Source organism: Strix uralensis, chromosome Z (assembly GCF_047716275.1).
Source record: "Strix uralensis isolate ZFMK-TIS-50842 chromosome Z, bStrUra1, whole genome shotgun sequence".
NCBI lineage: Eukaryota > Metazoa > Chordata > Aves > Strigiformes > Strigidae > Strix > Strix uralensis.
The window spans coordinates 26,822,219-26,846,489 of record NC_134012.1 but is presented as its reverse complement, the minus strand read 5'-3'; the positions used below and the strand labels follow the sequence as shown (position 1 = coordinate 26,846,489).

Here is a 24,271-nt window from a genome sequence, read left to right as displayed (position 1 = left end):
TTTTCCTGTTAAATGTTTTCCCTACACTATAATGTTGTATATAACTTTATCCATGACCTAAAAGTTGGTTAAAATGTTTTAACTAAATTTCTCCAAAGCACTGAAAGTTAGAAATAACTACAAGCCAGGATTTTTCTTCATAATTTTTAATACTTTTCACTTTTAAATACTGGTTTTAAATTTGTGATTGTAACATGGAAGAGCCAACTTCTAATTTTTAAAACTTATTAGAATCATAAAGCTATTATAGAACAGTTACACTCTACACACTCAAGGTACCCAAAAATATGATTCATGTTTTAAGTCTGTAGATGAACAGTGGCAATTCAAATACAGTGTTATCTGTACAACTTGACAAAAATACAGGTGGACAATCTGATAAAAGAGAATCTGCACAACTTCAGATAAGCCAGCTCAGCCCAATTAAGTAAAAGGGGTTTTTTTCTTCAAAGTGCATTTCATTTTTCACAGATAAATTTGTCAAAATAAGATGTTCAGGTTCTCAGACAGGATAACAATGACCATCTATCTCATCCTCATTAACAATACAAGTTCTATGAAGTAATTTCCTTCAGAATTGAAGTTCTCCAAACAGACACAGATAGTCAGAGAATGATACCTGATGGAGAAGATTGCTGCATTCTCAGCCCTTCAAGTTGGTTCAGCTTGTAGAAACATCCATTCTGAAGTCAGGAACTGCTTCTGTAAAGAGCATCACAGGTGTATAAATACTACAATCCATTAACAGGAAGCAGTGAAGGCAGGGTACACAGATATGTGGCAGTGACTGAAAAGAGGGATGGGCTCAAGAGACAGAGCAAACTTTACAAAACCGTACAAGATCCCTTCCAGAAGAAAGGATCTAATGGCTATTTTCACATGGACAATCTGAGAGGCCTACAGAGAACTGCCTTTTTAAAATTTGTTTATGAAGAGGTCAATTTATACTGATTTCTCAATCTTGCAACTCCTTCCATATTCTTTAAGAAGCCTCTTACAACTCTGATTGGGCAGGGCTAGCTGTAGTGAAGTACCAGTGCCTTTATCTAAAAGTAAAACATTCTTTACAAATAGTATCTGTAGTGTATTTTTATTTACAGAATAAATCACAAAAGTACATCACATTTAGTGCAAATGCAACTAATGATATAAGTTCATATACTGCTTTGTAAACTTTCCATACCTTTGTAAAATAAAGCTATCCAATTAAATTACTCATCCATGTTCCAACAATTACCAGAAACAGCAAATAAGGAGTTAAACTCTTTATATTTTGGATTTTTTTTTAAACGTTCCCATCAGTGGCTATGGTGGAATGAACCACTGCTTGGCTGATGTAAAAAGATGAAGTACATTTGAGGTATAAGATTATTTTTTTTTAACATCGCTATATAAAATGCTCACTGGTGATACAGTAAACAAGTACAAATTTTCATCTTATTTGCCTTACTAGCATTACCATATAGGCACTTTTCTACATATTCAAATTAACAGAATAATTCTGTAATAAGGCATATTCCATGCACACCATTAAAGAAAGGCAAATAAAGGTCAGACAGTGGAACAGGCTGCCCAGGGAGATGGAGTCGCCATCCCTGGATGTGTTTAAGGGTCGTTTAGATGAGATGCTGGAGGATATGGTGTAGGGGAGAACTTTGTAGAGTAGGGCTGATGGTTGGACTTGATGATCCCAAGGGTCTTTTCCAACCTGAATGATTGTGATGATTATGTGAAAAAGGGAAGAGTTATGGAGCATGAAATCTGCATGCATGTGTAATCCTGTGTTATGTTATGATTTCATCTCTACAGAGAAGATGAACAGAAAGTTTTTCAACACTGTGCAGATCACATTTAATCATTTACCAAATCTTCCTTAGGTTACTGTATTATATTTATTGTCAGGCACCTACCATTCAGTATCAAATACAGACTTTCAGCTTTCTTTTGAAAAAATATATCAAACTTTTTTCTTGAGATACACAGGTCAGTGAAACACTGAACAATCTCTGAAGAGTTTCTGACTATGGGACATGGATAAAAGACCTCAAAGTCAGTACCAATCTGCCACAGTCCTCTCCTAATGAGCATCTCCAGAACCAAAGGCAGACAAATATCTGACATTTAAATTCTCACAGCAACTAAAGGGAACTTTCCAATAAGAACTATGCATCCTTATAGCTCTGATGGGTTTTATGATCAAGAGACAAGTAATTTTCTATATGGACCTCACAGCATGGTTTTATTAAGATGAGGAACACACATGCAGGATCTGAGAATAATGTACTCATCCTTATTCTAGACTGGGAATGTTGGTTTTACGTAGTCCAAATTACTCCCAATAAGTATTATAGTGTACCTTCTCACAGCTTGGGGAAAGCCCTGGATATCATGCAATAAAGCAGTCCACATATAGCATGGACAGATGACTTCCTTTCAGGCAGTCTCCTACCCTCTCACACAGAATCTTCCTAGATATTTCCGGATCATGTTTAAAACCAAAAAATCTGTAGCACATATTACATAACTAAAAAATACAATAGAAATATAAAGGTATCTGGAAAAAAATAAAGCTTTTCACACTCTTACTCCTTCAGAACCAAATATCGTCATAAGAGTAAGACAATAGAAAAGGCAAAGTCATAAGGATATCAACAGCCCTCAGTTATTAACTGACATTTTATGTAACAAGATGACTCATTATAGAAACCAGCAGCAATGATCTATGATTATGCAAAGCAAAACAAATCCTGCCAATAAGTCACCTAGGCTTTACTGAAGTCCCTCCCCCCGCCCCCCCCCCCAAACACCACATAGATTTTTGTGCATGTAAAGCACATACAGTATGCTATATGTGAATTTGTCTTCTGTACTTTAGACATGCAGAAAAACTGCATGAGTATCTTCGTAAGGTTGACAGTGAAATTCTGCAACTTGTTTAAAATTAAAGCAGTAACCCATGTTTGTGATCCAAAGCTGTATGTGTTCTTCCTCTCCTTAAGCAAACAAATAAAAAGAGCCATATACATGTTATCAATACATGTATTTATAATTACACACTGATTCAGCAAGAAAAGTTAGCAGGAGAGCGCTAATTTCAGATACTCAGACAGTATATTCACTTCAGTATACAAAGCCTAGAACTTGGGCCATAAAAAGACTGTAGATCCTTCGTTCCAGCATGGAGTGCTCTATGCATGGTCACTTCTCCAACGTGGAATGCTCACCCAGTCTTGTTCTGATAGCTGCAGGTAAGCAAAGACAAAAATACAGCAATGAAAAGTTTCAACACTAACAGGAAACAGGAAATGTTAAACAACTTTAATAGTATCAGCACTGCTATAATTGTGTTTGGACTGTTGGCTCACAACAGCCATGTTCTTCCATACACTAGTTCTCTAACGATGTACAAATAAAAGTGTGAATCATTGCAGGGCTACCTGTTATGGAAGGCTCACATGACTAAGAGTTTTGGAAGTTTGACACAGTAAATAGAACCCCAAAATAGAGGTAGCCTATGTCATGCAAAGAAAAAGTGATAAAAACTCATTTTCAGATCATGCTGTAATACTAGAACCACCAAATGAAATTTGATGGTTTGACACTACAGTTATACACAATTAAGCACATAGCAAGAGTCTACACTAACAAAAATTAAGTAAAGCCTTACTTAGCACTAAGGCTTACGTCTGACAGATTCCGACAGCCCCAAAAGTGATCAAGTAATCCTCTTCTAATGTCATATCATCATTTAAATGTTACAATCATTTAAATGAGCCAAATGACGTATACCATTAAAATACGTCCACTGACTTCTGTAAATCCCTTTTCTTTCTTAGGCTCATCAGGAAGGCTAGAAATTTAAGTCACAATTTCTAAATACTCCAGTAATTCACACTGGTCAGTCAAGAAAGTTCCATTAGTAAAAATCCTAGTTCAAAACTGCTCTGTTAATATAAAAGAATACTTTGACCTTCATACTATACTAAGTATGTAAGTAGATATAAGTAGTATATAAGTATATATAAGTAGAATTTAAGATATCAAAACCTCATGAGGCTCTAGGGAAACTTCAGTATGTATTCTTTTCAGAACAAGTGTTAAATGCTTATGATAGCTGAGAAAACACAGTAATTCATCCTTTCAATACTTCTACATAAACTATGTATGTATGCAAAAACTTGCAACATAAACAAGTCTACAAAAATTAATACTTGATAATTTGTGCACCTTTTTTTCATGCTAATAATATATGTATGTCGTGCCTGCGGGGCTATGATCTTACTGGCATCACAGGGACATGGTGGGATGGCTCCTATGACTGGAGTGTGTTGGAATGGAAGGATACAGGCTCCTTAAGAAGGACAGGCAGGGGAGATGAGGAGGGGATGTCACCCTCTGTGTCAGTGACCAGCTGGAGTGCATGGACTGGAAAAGGGGAAACATAACCCACCTTTTTAAAAAGAGGAAAAAAGGAAGACCTGGGGAACTACAGGTCAGTCAGTCTCACCTCTGTACCTGTCAAGATCATGGAGCAGATCCTCCTGGAAACTGTGCTAGGGCACATGGAAAATAAGGAGGTAATTGGTGACAGCCAGCATGGCTTCACTAAGGGCAAATCGTGCCTTCTACAACGTAGTTACAGCATTGGAAGAACAACCAATGTCATTTACCTGGACTTGGCCAAAGCATTTGACACTATCCTGCACAACATCCTTGTCTCTAAATTGGAGACATTGAGTTGGCAGATGGACCACTCAGAGGATAAGGAATTGGCTGGATGGTCACACTCATAAAGGTGCAGCCAACAGCTTGATGTCCAAGTGGACAGCAGTGACGAATGGTGTTCTTCAGAAGTCAGTGTTGGGACTAGCACTGTTTAACATCTTTGTTGGCGAGACAGACAGTGAGATTGAGTGGACCCTCAGCAAGTTTGCCAATGACACCAAGCTGTGTGGTGCGGTCAACACGCTGGAGGGAAGGGATGTGCCATCCAGAGGGACCTAGGCAGGCTTGACAGATGGGCCCATGCAAACGTCATGAAGTTCAACAAGGCCAAGTGCAAGGTCCTGCACATGAGTTGGGGCAATCCCAAGTACAAATACAGGCTGGGTGATGAGTGGATTGAGAGCAGCCCTGTGGAGGAGGACTTGGGGGTGTTAGTGGATCAAAAACTGACTATGAGGCAGTAATGTGCACTTGCAGCCCAGAAAGCCAACGGTGTCCTGGGCTGCATCAAGAGAAGTGTGGCCAGCAGGTTGAGGGAAGTGGTTGTCCCCCTCTACTCCACTCTCATGAGACCCCACCTGGAGTACTGTGTCCAGCTGTGTGGCCCCCAACACAAGGACGGTGGAAGGTGTCCCTGCCCATGGCAGGGGGGTTGGACTAGATGATCTTTAAAGGTCCTTTCCAACCCAAACCATTACAGAATCAGAGGAATGTTTTTAAAAGTATATTGCATACATGTATTAAAAGCAAGCACTGAATTAATGCTAATCATAGTAAGACTTCTAGATTGCATACTTCTGTTTGGCCTTAAATGTACAACAGTGAATTAAGAATGAAAAATATGAATGTATACCTGCTAATACTAGAATAAAATAGGCTTTCCTGCTGTTTTCTCTTGCACATATGATGTAAAACGCTTCAAGAATTTTGGATATTCTCGTTTTGCCACTGCCCGTAACACTGATGCTGGCGCCCATCCTCCTGGGTTCACTAGAAGTAGAGAGGCAGACAGACATTAAAATACAGCAAATCCGCTAAAGGCTAGAAAGAAAATGTAAGTTTGTTATTCCTGCAACTTTCTGAAGTAACAGGAAAGAATAATTATCAGCAATTTTTTTTATGCCCTTACAGCTTATATTGTAGCACCTTCTACTCTTAATACTCAAACTCAGTCCAGTTCTATGATGCCACTATTTAGAAAGCTTTAAACATCATGTGCTGTGAGTCTTTGGGGAATGTCCAAATGGAAGATAATATTCTCTAACAACTTCCAGGAAGCAAAAGAAAGATACTGAAGTTACTACTTATTTCAAAGAAAACAGAAGCCAGTCGTAACCTTTTAATAACTGCTGCATTTGTCTGCAGAATTGCTACATAGCCAATGTCTTACAAATTATTTTTAAAGCACTTTTAAACACAATTCAAACTGATTTTAAAATACACTTCAACTCACAAGGCAAGTATTTTGCTGAAAAAGCTGCTGTTTTCCACTTAATCATAGCTCAGAAATTATCAATGAAAATTTTAAGTAATTGGGAAACTTCTAAAAAGGAAACAAGCAGCTTACACCAGAGTTTAACACCATATAGTATTATTTGTACAGGATTTAATACAAATTACAGCACTCCTATATAGCAAAGATTTACTGAACCAGTTTTTCAGACACACCACTTACGTTTATTCCTCCCAGAATGCAACACAATGAATAAACCCACTCACTGATTCATGTAGCACATTAGTCTTTTGAACATGAAGACCAAAAGCATGATGCTATATATAAATTTGACAGAAAACTACATCAAGCTTTTTTGCCGGTATTCAGCTCCCCAGAATTAGCATACATCATGAATGTCATAGTGAAAAATTTTAGACTTACCATTAGCTACATATGTAATCTTGCATAGGATGTTGTCCCTGCTAATTTCCTTGTTCCCCTCTGGTGGGCTTACTAATGTCTGACAAATCATAGCAATATTTATTTTGGCACGGACACAGCGATTGTTCAGCTGACAAAAAAATGAAACATTTGTAAACCTCAGACTAAACTTGTTTTAGCATACTTGACTGCTAACATTTTAACTTACTATGAAGTCTAAGACACTCCAGAAGCTGTGTTTGAGAGTTTGCATTCTAGCACTACGTGGATGTAACATGAATGTGAATGAAATGAAAGGTAGATGGTGAATAGGGAAAGGGTTAAACTAAAATGCCTGAATCTCAGGTTTCTGCTTGCTTAATACATATTACAAGTTAATTACTTCAATTATTGTGACAAAGAAGTAGAGAAACATTGAAAGAATAATGTATCAGCATTTACAAATCAGTTAGCTTTTCCCTTAGAAAAGCTTTTTCCCATAGAAATTCCCCTTTTCCTATAGAAATCAACACACAAACATTCCACAGAAAACAATCTTTGCTACTGAGAGAACCAAGGCAGAACTGTGTAAGATGGAGGTTTAACAGATTCTGTATCTACAATCATAAAACCCTACTTCTATATCCGACAATACCAAAGAGTTATTGATTTGATTCCATACAAAATCACCTCAATTCTTTAAAATGCTTTCACAACTCCAGAAATTTTGCTTCCATTCTGCTGCAACCTTAGATCTGTCAACTGTTGAGATAAGGCAAGAAAGCTTTTGGCTGATAATGCCTTCATCAGGTCATTGTATCACCTGGTTTAAATAAACTGTATTTTTGCATAACCCCTCACCTCCCTCACACTAGTATTGCATGTGCATTACCACGTAATCGAGAAAGTTATCTTAAAAGCAGAACTTGACAGAATGAAAATAATACTTACAGGAGCACTGTCATGTTCCACAGAGAAATTGCACACAATCCATGTTTCAGGATCATTTTCACTGAATGCCGGTATCTTTCTGATGGCAGACAAATACAGCACATCCCTTTGAGAAGCTGGCCACACCCTCTGCAGAAAAACACCTGAATATAAGCTTTTCCAGTTTTGCAAAATAAGTACTTACTATCCTTAATGGAAAAAACAAGCAAGGCAAGCCAGGTCAGTCATGTTATTTAAATAAAAGTTTCTTCAAGTTAGTAATTTCATTTTCAAAAATGAAACAGAACATAGCTGTTTGTACAGATGCATCATATGGTTATGCTTAACTTTAAAAGATTTAAGGCAAAAGCTTAAGGCCTTCGAAATGCAGAAAGCCAAGCTGAAATAACTTTTTCAGTAGACCAACATGAAGAGGCAGTTTCCCTCCTGTTCCCTCAACCTCAGGTTTACATTTTAGTTAATGCTTGTAAGCTACAAACTGAACTAGTGGTTAATTATAAATAGATGGATCTACAAGTCACTTATGTTTCCAGAGAAAGGGAGAGAAATATTTAAAACAAATATTGTTTCAAAAAGCTACTACTTCAGTAAGACAGATATGGTAAACTGATACTACCTAAGGGAATGTTTCAGAAGCAAAATGTCTAATAAAATAAGAAAATATACAAAAGCTGTTTTCCTGACACTCAACGGAGGGAAAAAGTCTAGCTTTTACCACAACACTACACAGTTTACACAACTGTCTTACTCATTATCATGACTCCTCTGTTACAGAATTTTTAAGGTAGCCACATTAGTGGTAAAATTGTCAAAGAAAAATAGTTGGTTTAATATTTGAGTATACTAATACTTGGAATCATGCAAGATTAAAGATTCATCTCTATACTTAATTCCCATTTTTTTTGAAACTTTAAGTTACAGTTGTTGAGTGATAATTCAAATTAATATTTTAGTAAATTTACACCAGAACTTGAAAGGGAAAAAACCATAATGAAGTTACAAGAACAAATGTTGTACCAGCAATTATATCACCTCATAATGCAAATGTGTATGTTAACTTATTGTGGTAAACAATAGCTTGCATTATTACAACAAAACATACAATACAATGGTACAGGTTTCTTTCTTATAGTCAGTGTTGATTTATTGTTTCTGCTTGCCTTAGATGACTCTTGCCTTGCTGGCAGTGATAAAAACAGTTCTCATTTGTTATTACAAGCTCTATCAGACACATGCACAATTATGCTATCATGACATGTTTGAAAAACTGAAAAAGTTGCAGTTTAATAGAGAACTTGTTCTGAACAGTATTTTAAGTTGTTAAGCCATTAAAGTATTCAGAATAAAACTGGAACATATATGCCCCAGACTGTCTCAGTAAGATATGCATACAGCTGAAGTGTTATTACCTTATGTGTCTGGTAAATGATGATTGCATTATCAGCTAAATTTTCCACAACATGGAAATTTTCAATTGTTGCTAAAAGAGGAGGGGGGGAAAAAATTCATCAGTAAACAAGCATAGATATTAGGTCAATGTTATAAACAATATCCTTGCTGATAAACATGCAGATCTTAAGAACTAATTCCTTACTTTCCCAGTCATTACGAACATCGACGTTCCAGAAATAATGGCAAACTTCGTGCCCTGTTACCCCTTTAACGGCATGGGTTGCTTTCAAAGGATCTAAAACTATTCCATTCTCTTCCACCTCTCTTCTGTATACCTATAGCCAAATACAAAGAAATATAGAACAGAATTTGTTAAAACTGTTCATGTTTTAAAATTTCATGATTTTTTAAAAAAACACTTACCTAGAAGACTAACACATGAACAATTTGCCATGTCAGTGTTGTTCTCTTGTAACTACCATGAAGACATTCTTACATGGCAATTCACATTAAAATACCAGTATTTTAAGAATGTCTGCTCCAAAAATGATTAAGCTACCTTGTTTATCACTATGCACGAGGATCCATACAAGCACAGTAGAGCAGCCAACACAGTAACCTGCTACCCTAACATTTTGGTACATAGAATTTACACATCATATTGATACCAAGTTTTAAGTAGGAGAGAATGAGAAAGGAATCTGCAAAGACAAAGCTATTGCAAGAGTTACACAGGATTTTATATGAATAAATATATCAGAAGCCACAGCTCTTGTGGACTCCAGTCCTAACTTAAATAATGCTATTCTTAGAGAATTTTAAACAGCATAACTTGCTGAGTGATAGTATTCCCAGAAAATCACAGAATTACTTAGGTCGGAAGTAACCCTTAAGATTGACTCCAACTGTAAACCTAACACTGCCAAGTCCACCAGGCTGAAAGTATCTGTCTTCACAGCGTATCATTTCAATTACCATATCAATTAAACAACCCCCCAAATCTTTACCTTCATTTCTCCTTCTTCTACCACTAGCTGCCAATTGGCATCTCCTCCTACATCTTGCAAGGAATATGTCATATGGTTTTGTACCATCTCTTCCACCTTTAAAGGAAAACACCACACATTAACTCATTCCTTTCATCTTCTTGGGCAGAGACTGTACATTATTGGAAACCACAAGACAATACTTCAAATCCTGTGCAGAGGCTGAATTTGGACAACAAAGCTTTCTACTGCAGGTTAAGCAGATACTTCTGGCCTTCAGAAACAAAAGCAAAGATCTTGATTCAACTTCCAACTTCATTCTTCATGGATACTTCCTATCCTTCCTTTGCACCTCTAAAACCATTATTTCTACCTAAGTTTTATTTCAGCATATAAGAACTTACTTGAGGTACCGCTAAACAGAATTACAATGCACTAAGATATTCACTGAAGAGCATTTAAAAAGCTGAACAAAGGCAGGGGGGAATAGGGAGAAGACAGAGAAGCTGTAAAAAGAACACATATCAAAAATCATATTGGAAGAGCAATGAAGGAAACAGTCATAAGCAAAGCATGCCTATTTTGTTTCATTGGCATCTTTGCACAGTTGCCAGCTAGAAAAAAAGAACAGAAATGCTTACATTCAAGAAGATTATGATGATACAGAGACTCTAGTATTATAAAATACTCATTTAAAAATTTAGCTAGACAGTTGTGTGCTTTTCTTAAAGGCCAAGTATTTGATACATTTTTATCAAGCTGTGTGAATACCTCATTTTATTCCATATAATGTGCATGAAAATGAGTGCTGGGACAGGAAATGGATTTTTATTTTAGATCTACAAACTCCTTCTGTTTTTTTGGCTCCCCACCCCTTTCCAGATCCTACTCTTCCCCAAATAAGAACAGAAGCAAAAAATATAAGGTATCCATTGCTGTGTACAAGTACTGGATATTTACAAGTACTGGAAACACTTTAACTTTCTTCCACCCAAAAGGTAGGTGACTACTAAAACTTGTCACAGCAAGTAAGTCCATGTGATTGACACTACTTTCCTGAATTACTAGAAGTACCCTTTTTTTTTTTTTCCAAAAGGAAAAGCACTTACAAGGAAAGGTTAGTTGATCAAGACAAAGATTAGTCTAAGAGGTGCACAATCACAAGATTAATGGCCTGAACCCATATGTAGTTTTGCACAACTTTAATATGAAGCCTAGTGTGCATATAAAATAACATATATTTGAACAAGTAATGCAACAAGTAGAAAGCAAAATTAAAGAATACTTAATTATATTTTTGTTATAGAATTGAAATATGTTACTAGCAGGTTTCCTACAAGAGTCGTCTTTTTTTTTTCTGGTGAAACAATGACAGTACATACAATCCAAACCAGGTAAGAATGTGGGCTATTTAAATATTCAATTTATTAGCTCTAGGTCACACTTCTTTTAGAAAAGAATCCTTGCCATGCTCCCAACATCTAACTGCAACACTGTCAGGTCCCTATGTCTCTTCTCCCCTAGCTCTTAATCTATTAAAGGACAAAGCTAGCTTTTATATGTCAGTTTTGTCTTTTGCTGCTTTTTGCTTCATTCTAAGTTCAGAGGGATGAGGGGAATAGAAGAAGAGGAGGTGGCATCCACAGGAGTGGAATCTAAACACTTTCTTACTTCTGCTTCACCAAGGAATTGCAATACCTACAACTGCCTTGTGCATACTACCTGTCCAAAACGTACGCAATCTAGGCAATGGTTGCTGTCTGCCAACCTGCACCTGTTTCAGAGGCACAGAGTCAAGATTCACAGCTTGTTTCTCACTGGAGAGACCACACTATTACCTCTGGGTTCCTGGCAGGCTGCAGGGGTGGTATGCAAAAATACTTGTAACCTGTGTGCCATGCAGCCTTGGCTGGATCATTAAGTGGGAAGTTCTTCACTTTAAAGGCCCTGAGAACAGCTCACTCAAAATCTGATAGTCCTTTAAAAGAAAGTGATCTGCAACACATCTGCAGTACTTTAGGCCTACAACCTCCCACTCAACTGGCAGAGATAAATCAATGACTTTGAGGCACAGTGAAAAGTCACGTCCCATCAGAATACATGTTTACTTCTCAATCTTAAAAACAAGGCTGCAAGTTTCTACTCGACTTTTTATTGATACCAAACTTCCCTTCGTATGAATGAAGTCTAGAAACAAGTCACATTTATTCAGAATCAAGATATTAGCTTGCCTTTCCAAAAGCTAAACCCTCAGCCTGGGGACAGAGGCCAGTTTCATATTAATAAGGTCCAGAGCAGATTGCCAGCAAAGAAGGTGTGCGGCTTTTCTCTTCGTGCTCTCAGTTGCCTTTCACCTGCTTGTTCAGTAGCAATGAAGCATCAGAACAGGTGGACTAATTGTTGATCTGGCAGAAATTTGTTCTAGGGAAAATATCTGGGGGGATGCATGTATGGCAGGGAGAATAGTTTCTGATAGCTTAAGATGATCATCCTTTCTGCAGTGAGTCAATTAACTTGAAGCTGCATTCAAAGGCACTCAGTAGTAACCTCTACATAGTATAATTCATGCGGCAGCTGAAAAGAACAACAACTTGACTGTAGTCCATTTGATCCTGATCCTTAACTTCAATTTGCATTACTGTGATAAGGAGCTGGTTGACCTCAGATTTGTTTTTAAATGCTTAGTTTTTCAGCCACACTAGTGCTCTGATACTCAGGTTTATCATATGAATGCAGAAATGTTATCACAGGCATAAAAGGTGAAAATGAGGAGGCCCACATTTTAGCAGCTATGAGTTTCCCTTATATTGAACTGTCCATGTACCCATAGCCTGACAGACAACCAGTTCCTATCTTTGGAATCAAACTTGCTTTCTATTACTTGATTTCTCTCCTCCTCCCAAACAAAAACAAACTTGAAAAACTAACTTGACTACTGGAGTACGAGATAAGTCTATTAGTGTTGTGCAAATATAACCTGTGTACTTTTTCTTTTGTGGTAAGTTCAAACTTCAGAAATTAACTGGCTGCAAAAGGTCAAAGCAAGTGTTGGGATTTCAGTCTAATAAGCAAGTCTTTAAGTGTTAAGATCCTGCTCATAAAGCTGGTATTAAAGTCTGCAGGTGGTACAATTCCAGGCTCTGTTAATAAAAGAAAATCCTTCTATTTGAAAAAGCACGTTGTCTGCAACATTAGTTAATAATTAAAAGAAGCTCCAAAATAACAGATCCCAGAAGGAACCTCCATATTCAAAATCACATATGGACCACAGCAGAAGGAAACTAATGGTATGTATGCCATGTCTGAACAACTTTGAGACTAAAGAGCAAACACATGTACTCGCCTATCTAATTCTACTCTAATCTATGACCTTCAGAGCAAGGACCTAGATTAATCTTGTATGTTACTGGAATATGTCACTATGACTACATGGACATATTCAACATGCCAGACTTAGTTTCTGAAGGATAAGTGAATATACTGAAACTCTTCAGTAAAAATTCTCATACCCACAATCTGTTTGTCAACATAGTTTATGACATTTCAGTAATAAAACCAGTTGTAGAGGTAAAGATGGCAATACTGAACCTTAACATTTAGCATCTTAATGTCATTACAAACAAATGTTGGAAACAAAAATCAAACCTTTTATTTAAAACCAAGAAAAACTATTCAATTTAAAGCAAAGACCACCTCCAGACCACACAAAACATGTGTTATTCTACTTTTACTATAATCAGAAATGCAAACTTTCCAAATTGTAGGCATTGTTATTAAAGCTGTTGAATTAAATCCAACAATTCCACAAGATTTAGGCCTCTGCACAAGTGATATGCATGCAAGCTGGATGTAAAAAGACAACCATTTAGTACAGGAATAGAGAACTCCTTTGTTTGTCTCAACATACTAGTTTAAAGCAAGCAGTGATTTATGTAACAAAAAACCCAGGTTCTAGAGAAGAGGATGAAATACAGCAAAAATATGCAACCCCCACTCTACACATTAATACAGTACCTGGGCGCTGAATCTGTGAACATCATCAGAGGCACTGACTAGATCAATGGAAGACATGGAGGAAGAGCGACTATAGGGCTACCAGAGACAGACAAAGAAAAAACCAAGTAATCAGAACAAAGGCACAACAGAGCATTCAGTACCAACTTGCAAGCACAAGATAATGAAAAGGAAAACAAAAGCACCATAAGCAGCAAGCACAGCAGCGAATGCTGATTTCATGCACCTATTATGTATTATGGTCCCAGTGTATCCCTGAGAGAAGCACAGTGTTTCCAGTAACACTAAAAAGTCAACTGATTGCAATACAAGCAACTGGATTTTTTTGTTTTTATAAAATCAAGTCAATGAATTTTGAAGGTATCTTAAAAACACTGAGGTTAGCAAGCTGAGATTTTTCCTTTATTATCTGACAAGCTTGATACAAGTCAGTATTATAAGTAGATACTCAAATCAGTATCTCCAATTCCAGCTACTTCATTTGGAAATGAGTAAACCACTGAAAGTTACTAGAAACACTTAAAAAAATTACCTACCCATACAAAATATTATATAGAAATATCATAGGTCAGCCCATTATTCAGAGGAGATCATGAGGGATATCCTACCTTTTGGACAAACCGATGAGTCCCCACAGCAGAATACGCATCTCCAGAAGGTAAGGATGTTGGCCAGTGTAATCTAACCTTTTCACTCTGGGACTGCAACAAAACAGGTTTAGTTATTAGTAGTCAGCTGTTACTGGGTGGACTATGAAACAGAGTGAGTCATCCTCAATCTATCTAGTGGCTGCAACAACTAATGTTGTCCATGACAGGCATTAAGCTGTCATCCTGCTGGAATACTCAGTAAGTGAATGGGCCTGAAGACTGAATTTGTCTATACTTCAAGGTATACTTCTGAGTTAAGGAAAACAGATTGGCAGCATTAAGGATCCCTGTAGTAGTACAACAGTCACTCAAAACTTTTACTCTCCGCTAAGAAATCCCAACATATGTAAACTCTGTTGGGTACTATATGTCCACTAGAAAGTCTTTTAATTCTTAACCAAGTCATTGTATTCACTACATTCATAAGCCTCAACACTAACACGAAAGATGCACCGCCTTGTTATACCCTCTCATTTTACATACTGCTATACGTTCTCATACTCTATATATTTCACAGAATCGTCTAGGTTGGAAAAGACCTTGAAGATCATCTAGTCCAACCATTAACCTAACATTGACATTTCCTCACATGCATCTTAACCCTTTCTAATCCTTGTCGCTGAAGTGTATTCAAGAAACGAGTTAGAGAAGTAGTCAGAGCCTATGGAATTTTTAAATAAAACAGAACTATGTCTTTTCTATTCCACATACTGCTAGAGTCAAAAGAGACTTCAGAGCAATAATTAGGTTTTGAGAAATAGCTGCAGTGTTTGATATTCTTGTTTGCACAGGGCATCAGTAACATAAAGGTAAGTTTTACACAGGACACTTATGTAGGAATTAGAAACTAGAGACATTCAACTATCTTAACACTTACACTATCCTTTCCTATGTAATGTGAAGACACTTTCTCAAAATTAGTGTTAAGCAACAATATTTAACTGTAAAAATATTGAGTGAATTCTCCTTATCGATGTCAGAATAAAATATTTAGAGCTTCAGGAGATGCACTCCAGGACTGAGTTTAAGTAACAGAAGTCTCCCATGAAATGCCCATCATTAAGACATTTTTCAAGTATCAATACCTGTTCTTCCATTTTATCCTGTCTATCGAGAGCAGCTTCAACAGCATCAAAGAATTCTTCTTCATTAATCAGACTGTTAGGACCCTCCTAAAGTGTTAAGAAACAAAACTAGCTCAAAATTTTTGAGACATGACAGTTCCACTTCAGTTTAATATTAGAAATACATATTTATATTATGCATATAACTGATGGAAGAAAAATTCTTCTATAGACCTCAAATATTTTCACCAATATTCTTAGATTACAATTTCTCTGAAAACCCTACTTGTTAAAGGAAGTTAATCCCTTTAAACTACAATTAGGGATAGTTGTATAAGAAGAAAAAAACAGGAAACAGTAACAGTGTCAATATGCACTGACATCAGATTTATGCTTTAATTAACATGCATCTTCTCTTAAAAACCTTTACAGTATGTCAGTAAAGTACACATATTAACATAATTGTGTAGCTAGACTCCTTCCAAGTATTCCAGTGCCTTAAGGTGCATTTCAGGTATGTGCTCAAAACATAACAAGAAAAGACAAAATTCTGGGGATCCCTATTGAAAATTTTTTGAAAGAACAGTTTAACACTAAACAGCAGAGTTGAGTCAACTATTAAAAACTTGAGTCCAAGTAAAATGGTAATTTCAGAAAATGAAGTTTACTGCTTTTACTGTATTGTAAAACAAGCTGGTCTAGCAAATTTCAAAAAATTACAACAGGGATACCTGGGAGAAGCAGCTGGGTTCATAACCAGGTAGACAAAGCCCAACCTCCTATCCATTTTTTTCTTTTACAACGTATGCCTCAGTCACAACAGAGAACCTAACCTCAAGTTTCTTTTAAATATCTCAATATATTAGTACTATTTCTCAGGCGCTGATTTGTAAGTAGAAGCATGTTTGATTTATGTATGTGAAAGGGTCAAGGTCTTAAAAATTATGCAAACTGCATTATAGGTGCATTAGCTTAAACTATTCTTTAGAAAGTGGTTTAAGCATCTTAGAATTTGACTAAATACCTCAACTGAGGAGGAAGCTGCTGAAATATGTAATTTAACAGATTAAAGGAATCTAAAAATCACTGAATTTGTCAACATGAAATTTGAAGTGGCAGTGATAAGTTAAAAATCAATTCAAGTTAAACTTCAGATTCTAGGACTGCCTCTGCAGACAGTGTTTTCATAGTTGATTTATGTATATATACAGCTGAACCACTAAAAAGGAAAGTACAAAACTATTGCAATATAAGCAGTATGAAATGTAGAACAATCATCAAAAATCAGCAGAAATACCTGTAAGCAAAATACTTTAGACAAAAGCAGAACATGGAAGCCCGAGGTGAAAAAAGACTTCCCTTCTCAAAAAATTAAGGACTGAAATTCTTCATACAGTTTCAGTTTCCAAGGTGGAAAATAAAAGTGGCATGAACACGACTGCACAAACCAAACACCTTGATTTATACACCCCTTTCCCTGCTTTAAAAAACAAACCAATCTTTAAAAATCATAGCATTTTTAAAAATTTCAAAGGCAAAATTTGTACCTCATAGTCTGGCCCTCCAAAGTGGGACTTTTTCTTCAGTTCTGTCACAGCATTTTTGTATGCTTCTTCAACTCTTCTCCTTTTCTCTACCTCCTGTAAAATTACATGATCATTTGATGCAGTGAGAATGAATTGACTGATAATAGTTGACATACCAATAAATTGAATGACCACTATATTTTTCCAGCTAACAGTTGCAAAGCTGTTGATTTGCTGAATTTATTTTCATACACGCATTATATGTGCCCATATACATGCATATGTAATTCAAAGCTTGGGGAGCTAGCTACCTTGAGGATACCTTCTTTAAATCATGTGAAAAAACTAGATCAGCAAGCAAAAACTGGTGTCTAGTTTAAGCATAGCTATTCATGGTTCATTGAGGGTCAGACTTTGTATTTGACTGACCATTTATATAAACCTCCTTGACAGAGATGCTTGGGCAGTGATAAAGGGTGAAAAGTAAGACTGGTAAAAAGCTAACTTGTTAAATGCGGTGAGATACTAATGAGTCACAGCATTTAAGTCTGTATCTATAATTAACTGGCATAGGATCAATGTGAATCATTTTGTGAACTCAATGCAGAGGCCAACAACTCAACATCATTCTCCCGTAATAGGTGTGTGCGACTGTACTAGAGCCACTGATGTCTATACAGTTATATATTTTGAATAAAAAAAGTAGTAATGTCAGAATCAGATTAAGTCTAGTACTTCATCTACAATTTCTACATACTGCCAGATATTCTCAGTGAAAAAGCTATAAACACTACTGAAATTCTTGCAGAATTCAGCTTTAGTACATAACACGTTTCTCTGTCCTGTTCCAGAATCACTTCAAGTGGAAGAAAGTTAAATCTTAGGGGGTGACAACTGGACACCCCACACTGCTTCTTGCAGATACAATTATTCAGCAACCCAATTTGAACTTTAAAGATGCAGTGGAAAACCGTTAAGTACTACTGAAAGGCTGAGTTTACCAACTGGGAATTTGGTGGTAACATCCACTCTGGAACACATTTTCCAGTTTCTAAAGAAAAGTTTGAAGAGTAAAGCAACAGTTTTGATGTAAAATAAAGTACTATACACAGTTTTCACAGGAAAATTCTTAGAAAAAAGCAGCACTTAGATGAAGACAGTATTGTCTTTATCTGTGCACATAGGCTTTTCCCTTCTGAAACTATCAGAAACTATCAGAAAGAGGCAATAACTGCTAACACGTTTCACAAAATTTTGCACATTCATCTTTTTTGAAAGTAACTGGAGAATCCTGAAAATTCATAAAGCATGCCTTGAGTATAAGTCATTGAGAGAAAGCATGAAAGTTTTACCAGAACATTTGGAATGAAAACAAAAGCATTCCAAAACATAATTCCTCCTCCCGCTTGCCCTAAATCCCCATACTTTCTGTACTTCAACTTGGAAATTAGTGACAATTCACATGTGTAAAGGACAACTTCCCAAATCTGACAGCTTCTCTTGGCAACAAGATTAAATAAAGCAGAAATTGGGAAACTGTTTGACAGCACAGCAGAAAAATTACTGGTGTATTAAAACTAAAATGTAATGAGACATTTAAGTTAAAGTTGTCAAAGGTGAACAAAATAAGCTACCTAAATATGTTAAGACTTATGGTAAAATTTAATGGTCAGAAAATAAGTTTGCTCATTAATAACAATTAGTAAGAACAAAGGAAACAAGAACAGAAAAAACAATGCTTTAGTCAAGACAAAAAAGCATCATCACAGGGATTTTACTGCAAATAAAACAATGGACCAAATACTAGAGATGAAATAATTTCCTTGTTTATCCCTTTCAAGAAACATCTGTTTTAAAATACATTCAAGAGGCTCATACTGCACTGAAAAAATAAGAAGTCAAGATCAACATCTTTACAGCCAAGAGTAAAAGGTTGAAAGCAAAGCTCTAACTACAGTTACCTTTAGATAACATTATGTGCTTTTGTATTAATTTTATTCTGGCCATCTGACTGTTTTGGTAGCAGAAAGAAAACGAGACACAAAATTCTAAAATTACAATCATTAGCTGTCTTATTTTAACAGTCTCTTTAAAAATTGAAAGAAGTTTAGAAATAGTTTCCAACCTTCAGAAAGTAACTTAAAACCCTTTACTGGGAATTAATGTTTCCCCTTTTCCAGTCAGCAGAAACTTCACCAGACTGCCACGGCTTCTGAAATATGATGCATAGTGGCTTAGCCACTTCATCTAGCAGTTCCCTCAGGACCCATGGATGCATCTCATCAGGTCCCATGGACTTGTGAACCTTCAGGCTCCTTAGATGGTCTCAAGCCTGATCTTTTCCTACAGTGGACAGTTCTTCATTCTCCCAGTCCCCACCTTTGCCTTCTGCATTTTGGGCAGTGTGTCGGGAACACTTGCCAGTGATGATGGAGACAAAAAAGTCATTGAGTACCTCAGGCTTCTCCATATCCCGGGTAAAGTCTCCCATTTCCTCCTGGACAGGGCCCACATTTTCCCTAGTCTTCCTTTTATCACCAACCTGCCTATAGAAGCTTTTCTTGTTGCTGTGGACATCGCTGGCCAGATTTAATTCTATCAGGGCTTTGGCCTTCCTAATCTGATCCCTGGCTGCTTGGACAGTTTCTCCGTACTCCTCCCAGGTTATCTGTCCTTGTTTCCACCCTCTGCAGGCTTCCTTTTTGTGTTTGAGCTTGTCCAGCAGCTTCTTGTTCATCCCTGCAGGCCTCCTCGTGTTCTTATCTGACTTCCTCTTCGTCAGGATGCATTGCTCCTGAGCTTGGGGCAGGTGATCCCTGAATATTAACCCCTTTACTTGGGCTTCTCTTCCCTCTAGGGCTTTATCCCATGCTATTCTGCCTAGCAGATCCCTGAAGAGGCTATAGCCTGCTCTCCTGAAGACCAGGGTCGTGAGCTTGCTGTGCACCCTCCTTGCTGCCCTAAGGGTCTTGACCTCCACCATTTCATGGTCACTGCAGCCAAGGCTGCCCTTGAGCTTCACATTTCCCTCCTTGTTGGTGAGAACAAGGTCCAGCATAGCACCTCTCCTCGTTGGCTCCTCTGTCACTTGGAGAAGGAAGTTATCATCAATGCATTCCAGGAACCTCCTGGATTGCTTATGCCCTGTTGTGCTGTCCCTCCAACACATATTGGGGTGGCTGAAGTCCCCCATGAGGACCAGGGCTTGTGAACGTGAGGCTGCTCCTATCTGTCAAAGAAGGCCTCATCTGCTCAGTCTTCCTGGTTGGGTGGCCTGTAGCAGACCCCCACTATAACATCTGTCCCTGACCTCCCTTTAATCCTGACCCAAAAGCTCTCAGTCGGCTCCTCATCCATCGCCAGGCAGGGCTCCATGCACTCCAGCTGGTCACTGACATAGAGGGTGACATCCCCTCCTCATCTCCCCTGCCTGTCCTTCTTAAGGAGCCTGTATCCTTCCATTCCAACACTCCAGTCATAGGAGCCATCCCAACATGTCCCCATGATGCCAGTAAGATCATAGTCCTGCAGGTGTGCACACATCTCTAGCTCCTCTTGTTTATTCCTCACGCTACATGAATTTGGACAAAGGTACTGAAGCTGAGCCCCTGGTGAATCTGATTTACTGCCTGTAATTCCTTTGTGCTGCTCTTCAGGTGCTCTCCTGCTGACCTGGCATCAAACTGGTAGGAGTGGGATAGATTGAGGTTCCCCTCCCCCAGCAACTTTAGTTTAAGTAAAGGCTTTTGTGGAGGGCACCTAATAGTGGCCTTCCAGTATCTCCAAGAAAGTCATAGAGAAACTGAGCCAGACTCTTCACAGCAGTGTATAGCGGAAGGATGAAAACCAATAGACAGATACTGGAATACGAGTTATTCCAACTGGTTATAAGGAAACACTTTTTCACTAGAACAGCTGAACATCAGAACAGGCTGCCCAGAAAAGCTGTGCAGTCTCCAGACTTGGAGACTTGCAACCAGACTTGATAAAGCCCTGAGCAATCCAGTCTGATCTCAAACTGTCCTTCCTTTAAGCAGGAGGTTGGAGAGAGAGACAGACCTCTTGAGGTCTCAAGTCCAACCTGAGTTACCCTATGATCCTATGAACAAGCTTCAAGTCTTTGATTCACTGTGATTCCTCCAACTACTTAGATGAATGAGTAACAAACTGAGTGTTGACAGAAGTCATAATATACCTACAGGCCTTTGACATATGGACAAAGAAGAACCAAGAAACAGGGGCAAGTATTCAAACATGATGTATTTTGTCTAAATGCATTCACTGTTTGAATTGTGTACCAATAAAATATACAGAGTAAGATCTGAAGTGTGACATACACCACATGGAAACTTGTTAAATGAAAAACAAGAGACAACAACAACAACTAGAGGACTGCACAGGACATCAACCAGTGATGGCATGATTCTAGAAACCAAAGCCTGAAGTACAACCTTGCCATGGCTCCAGCACATTTCATGAGAGGAGACACTGCTCCTTTCGAGTTGCTATAGTGGTTGAGTAGACTTAGCATGAACTATCACTGCCATTAGAATAACAGATATTCTAATACCACACACCTAAAAAACGTAACCATTTCATATAAAACATGAGCTAATCTCTTCAACCTCCTAAAGTGAAATAATTGTATCTTAGAGACATTTAAGTTAGAACTGGTTGTTCTCAGTAGTGTCACTATCTCATACCACGAACATTTCAGAGATTTGCACATCATTTTGCAAGCATGGATAATTAGGTCTCTTTTAGAAGGCTGCAAGCAACACTACTATGGAATACTGTCAGGTTCTCTACAGAATCCTTTATTTTTTACATCTATCTGAACAAGGGCTGGGAAAAGAAAGACTATGATCAATAATGTTACTACATCACCAATCAGGATGAGGCTTTAGTGTTTTATAGGAGTAATAATGAATGCACCTAAAATTAGTAAATGCTGTACATAAAAATTAAAGCAATAACTGGAAAAAAGTTAACAGCTCAATTGAAACTTCAATTTCAAGCTAAAGAAGCTTTTTTTTTTTCAGCAAAAGACGAAAATGATCTTACCTTATCTAGCCTCTTTTGCCAGCTTTCTTCACGTTTTACCATGAGTTCAATACAATGAGAGAGTGTAGCAAGGATTCCAGCAGTAGTTGCCTTGAAAGTTATAGCTTCTCCTTTAAAGTCTATGCCATTAATGCCTTTGGGTGTCACATGTGGAAACACTAAAAACATACATGAAACATTCACTGACAGCTGCCTTTAACTCAAACAAGCATTTTACATGAATGTTTTATATTAGAAATGTTTGAAGAAAATAGAGTGTCTCGAAAATTAATTTAAAAATAGAAATAAAAAATGCTAATAATTTTCAGCTACCCACAGGATAAGGAAAAAGATTCAAAAGGAGGGACACATCTCTTCAGCTTCATCTTGCTATACTGTATTTCAAGTCTGCTTCTAATGCTGTATTACTCTGCACTCTGCAAATCATGTGGGTGGAGGGAGTGGTAATACTTTGTAACAATAGCAGTTTGACAGCTTCAAGTGCGGCCTAATTAACACAGAGCAACCTTAAAACATCTGATACAGCACTAAGAAAGGAACGATTTCAAAACGCAACCAAACCCAAAATGTAACATTCAAGGTTGCTTTAAGCAGGTAATTATAGATTTGAAGTAAAAAGGTATGATATAAGATAAAAGTATCAAGTGTGTTGAATTATCCAAGTACTGTGGGTTTTGCAGTTCTAACAACTACTTCATGCTGTCAACGAAGCCATCTGTTGCTAAGGCTATTTAAACAAGTCATTAAAATGTGTGACAGAAAAAGTACCTATTATATGTCAAATTCATATGTAGGTTGACATAATAACAAATTCAACACTACCCATTAATGTCAGAAAATATTAGAAAGCACAAGTAACATTCATGTTGAAGCTGACTGAGCCCAGCAAGTTAAAATAACTCAGGCTTATGCCATGTGGCAAGCTAATGACTTACCACCTAGTTGGGTATTGCTCCCTGCCCCCCCCCCCCCCCCCCCCCCCAGTCTGTCAGCATGCCACTGTTATCATTTAAAAAGTACAAATAAATATTTGTGTAAGTTTATACAATATCAGTCTGTCAGGGCAAAGCAGAGCTTTCAAGAAGTTCAGTTCCTGAGGGAAGAGATACAATTGCTGTTCTCTAATGGTAGAACACAGAATCACAGAATCACCTAGGTTGGAAAGGACCTTGAAGATCATCCAGTCCAACCGATAACCTAGCACTGACAGATCCCAACTACACCATATCCCTCAGCGCTATGTCAACCCGCCTCTTGAACACCTCCAGGGATGGGGATGCCACCACCTCCCTGGGCAGCCCATTCCAACACCTAACTACCGTTCTGTGAAGAAATACTTCCTAATATCTAGCCTAAACCTTCCCTGGTGCAACTTGAGCCCATTACCTCTTGTCCCATCACTTATTACTTGGTTAAAGAGACTCATCCCCAGCTCTCTGCAACCTCCCTTCAGGTAGTTGTAGAGGGCGATGAGGTCTCCCCTCAACCTCCTCAAACACACTATCTACACTTCAGGAACAGAAAGCAATCTTGAGCAATGGTCTTAAGCAATGGTTTAGGTCTCTAGAGGTTTTATACGCCCTCATTTCACAAGGAGTAAAACTATTTTTCAAACAGATAATTACAGACCACACACTACTTCAAATACCTCAATAAGCATACACACTGTGGTAGAATACAGCTGTTTTTGTCTCATGTTAATGAAGAATACTCCCTAAAACGTAAAGATGATGGGGGCTGGAGAAAAAAGTAAAATAAGAGAAAGAAAAATCTGTTTCAGAAACAATGAGCAGAGCAGCTCTCCCTCCCCCTAACAGCTGCAGAGGGAACACGGAGGAGTCTGAGACTGAAAGTGGTATAAGCTGGCAAGGAGACGATGCGGTGGATTCACTGAGAATAATGAAAATTGCACAACAAGAGCTTTACCCGTAACACTTCACAACTGAAAAATACTATTTATACTAATAATTTGCTGTGTTGGTGTAGATTGTTCACGTGCAGGCTTACCAGCACAGATACACTTCTAGATGTGATTTTTCTCTCT

At 37.7% G+C, this 24,271-nt stretch overlaps 1 protein-coding gene across 4 annotated transcripts in view; it reads right to left on the bottom strand.

Moving 5' to 3' along the window:
• Window positions 1-1,074: 1,074 nt before the first annotated feature.
• The window catches only part of CERT1 (ceramide transporter 1), a 75,082-nt gene continuing 51,885 nt past the window's right edge, over window positions 1,075-24,271 (bottom strand). For 2 of the 4 annotated variants that reach the window (XM_074857021.1, XM_074857023.1), the window contains 12 exons: window positions 22,228-22,385; window positions 17,185-17,277; window positions 15,659-15,745; window positions 14,532-14,624; window positions 13,924-14,001; window positions 9,931-10,026; window positions 9,126-9,258; window positions 8,941-9,011; window positions 7,532-7,660; window positions 6,602-6,731; window positions 5,579-5,715; window positions 1,075-3,242 (listed from right to left, as the gene is read on the bottom strand). In XM_074857021.1, the coding sequence (XP_074713122.1) occupies window positions 5,588-5,715; window positions 6,602-6,731; window positions 7,532-7,660; window positions 8,941-9,011; window positions 9,126-9,258; window positions 9,931-10,026; window positions 13,924-14,001; window positions 14,532-14,624; window positions 15,659-15,745; window positions 17,185-17,277; window positions 22,228-22,385 (1,196 nt within the window). In that variant the 3' untranslated portion in view covers window positions 1,075-3,242; window positions 5,579-5,587. Of the gene's footprint in view, window positions 3,243-5,578; window positions 5,716-6,601; window positions 6,732-7,531; window positions 7,661-8,940; window positions 9,012-9,125; window positions 9,259-9,930; window positions 10,027-13,923; window positions 14,002-14,531; window positions 14,625-15,658; window positions 15,746-17,184; window positions 17,278-22,227; window positions 22,386-24,271 lie in introns of those variants that run through there. The other 2 variants (XM_074857022.1, XR_012627208.1) reach the window with 2 other exon arrangements.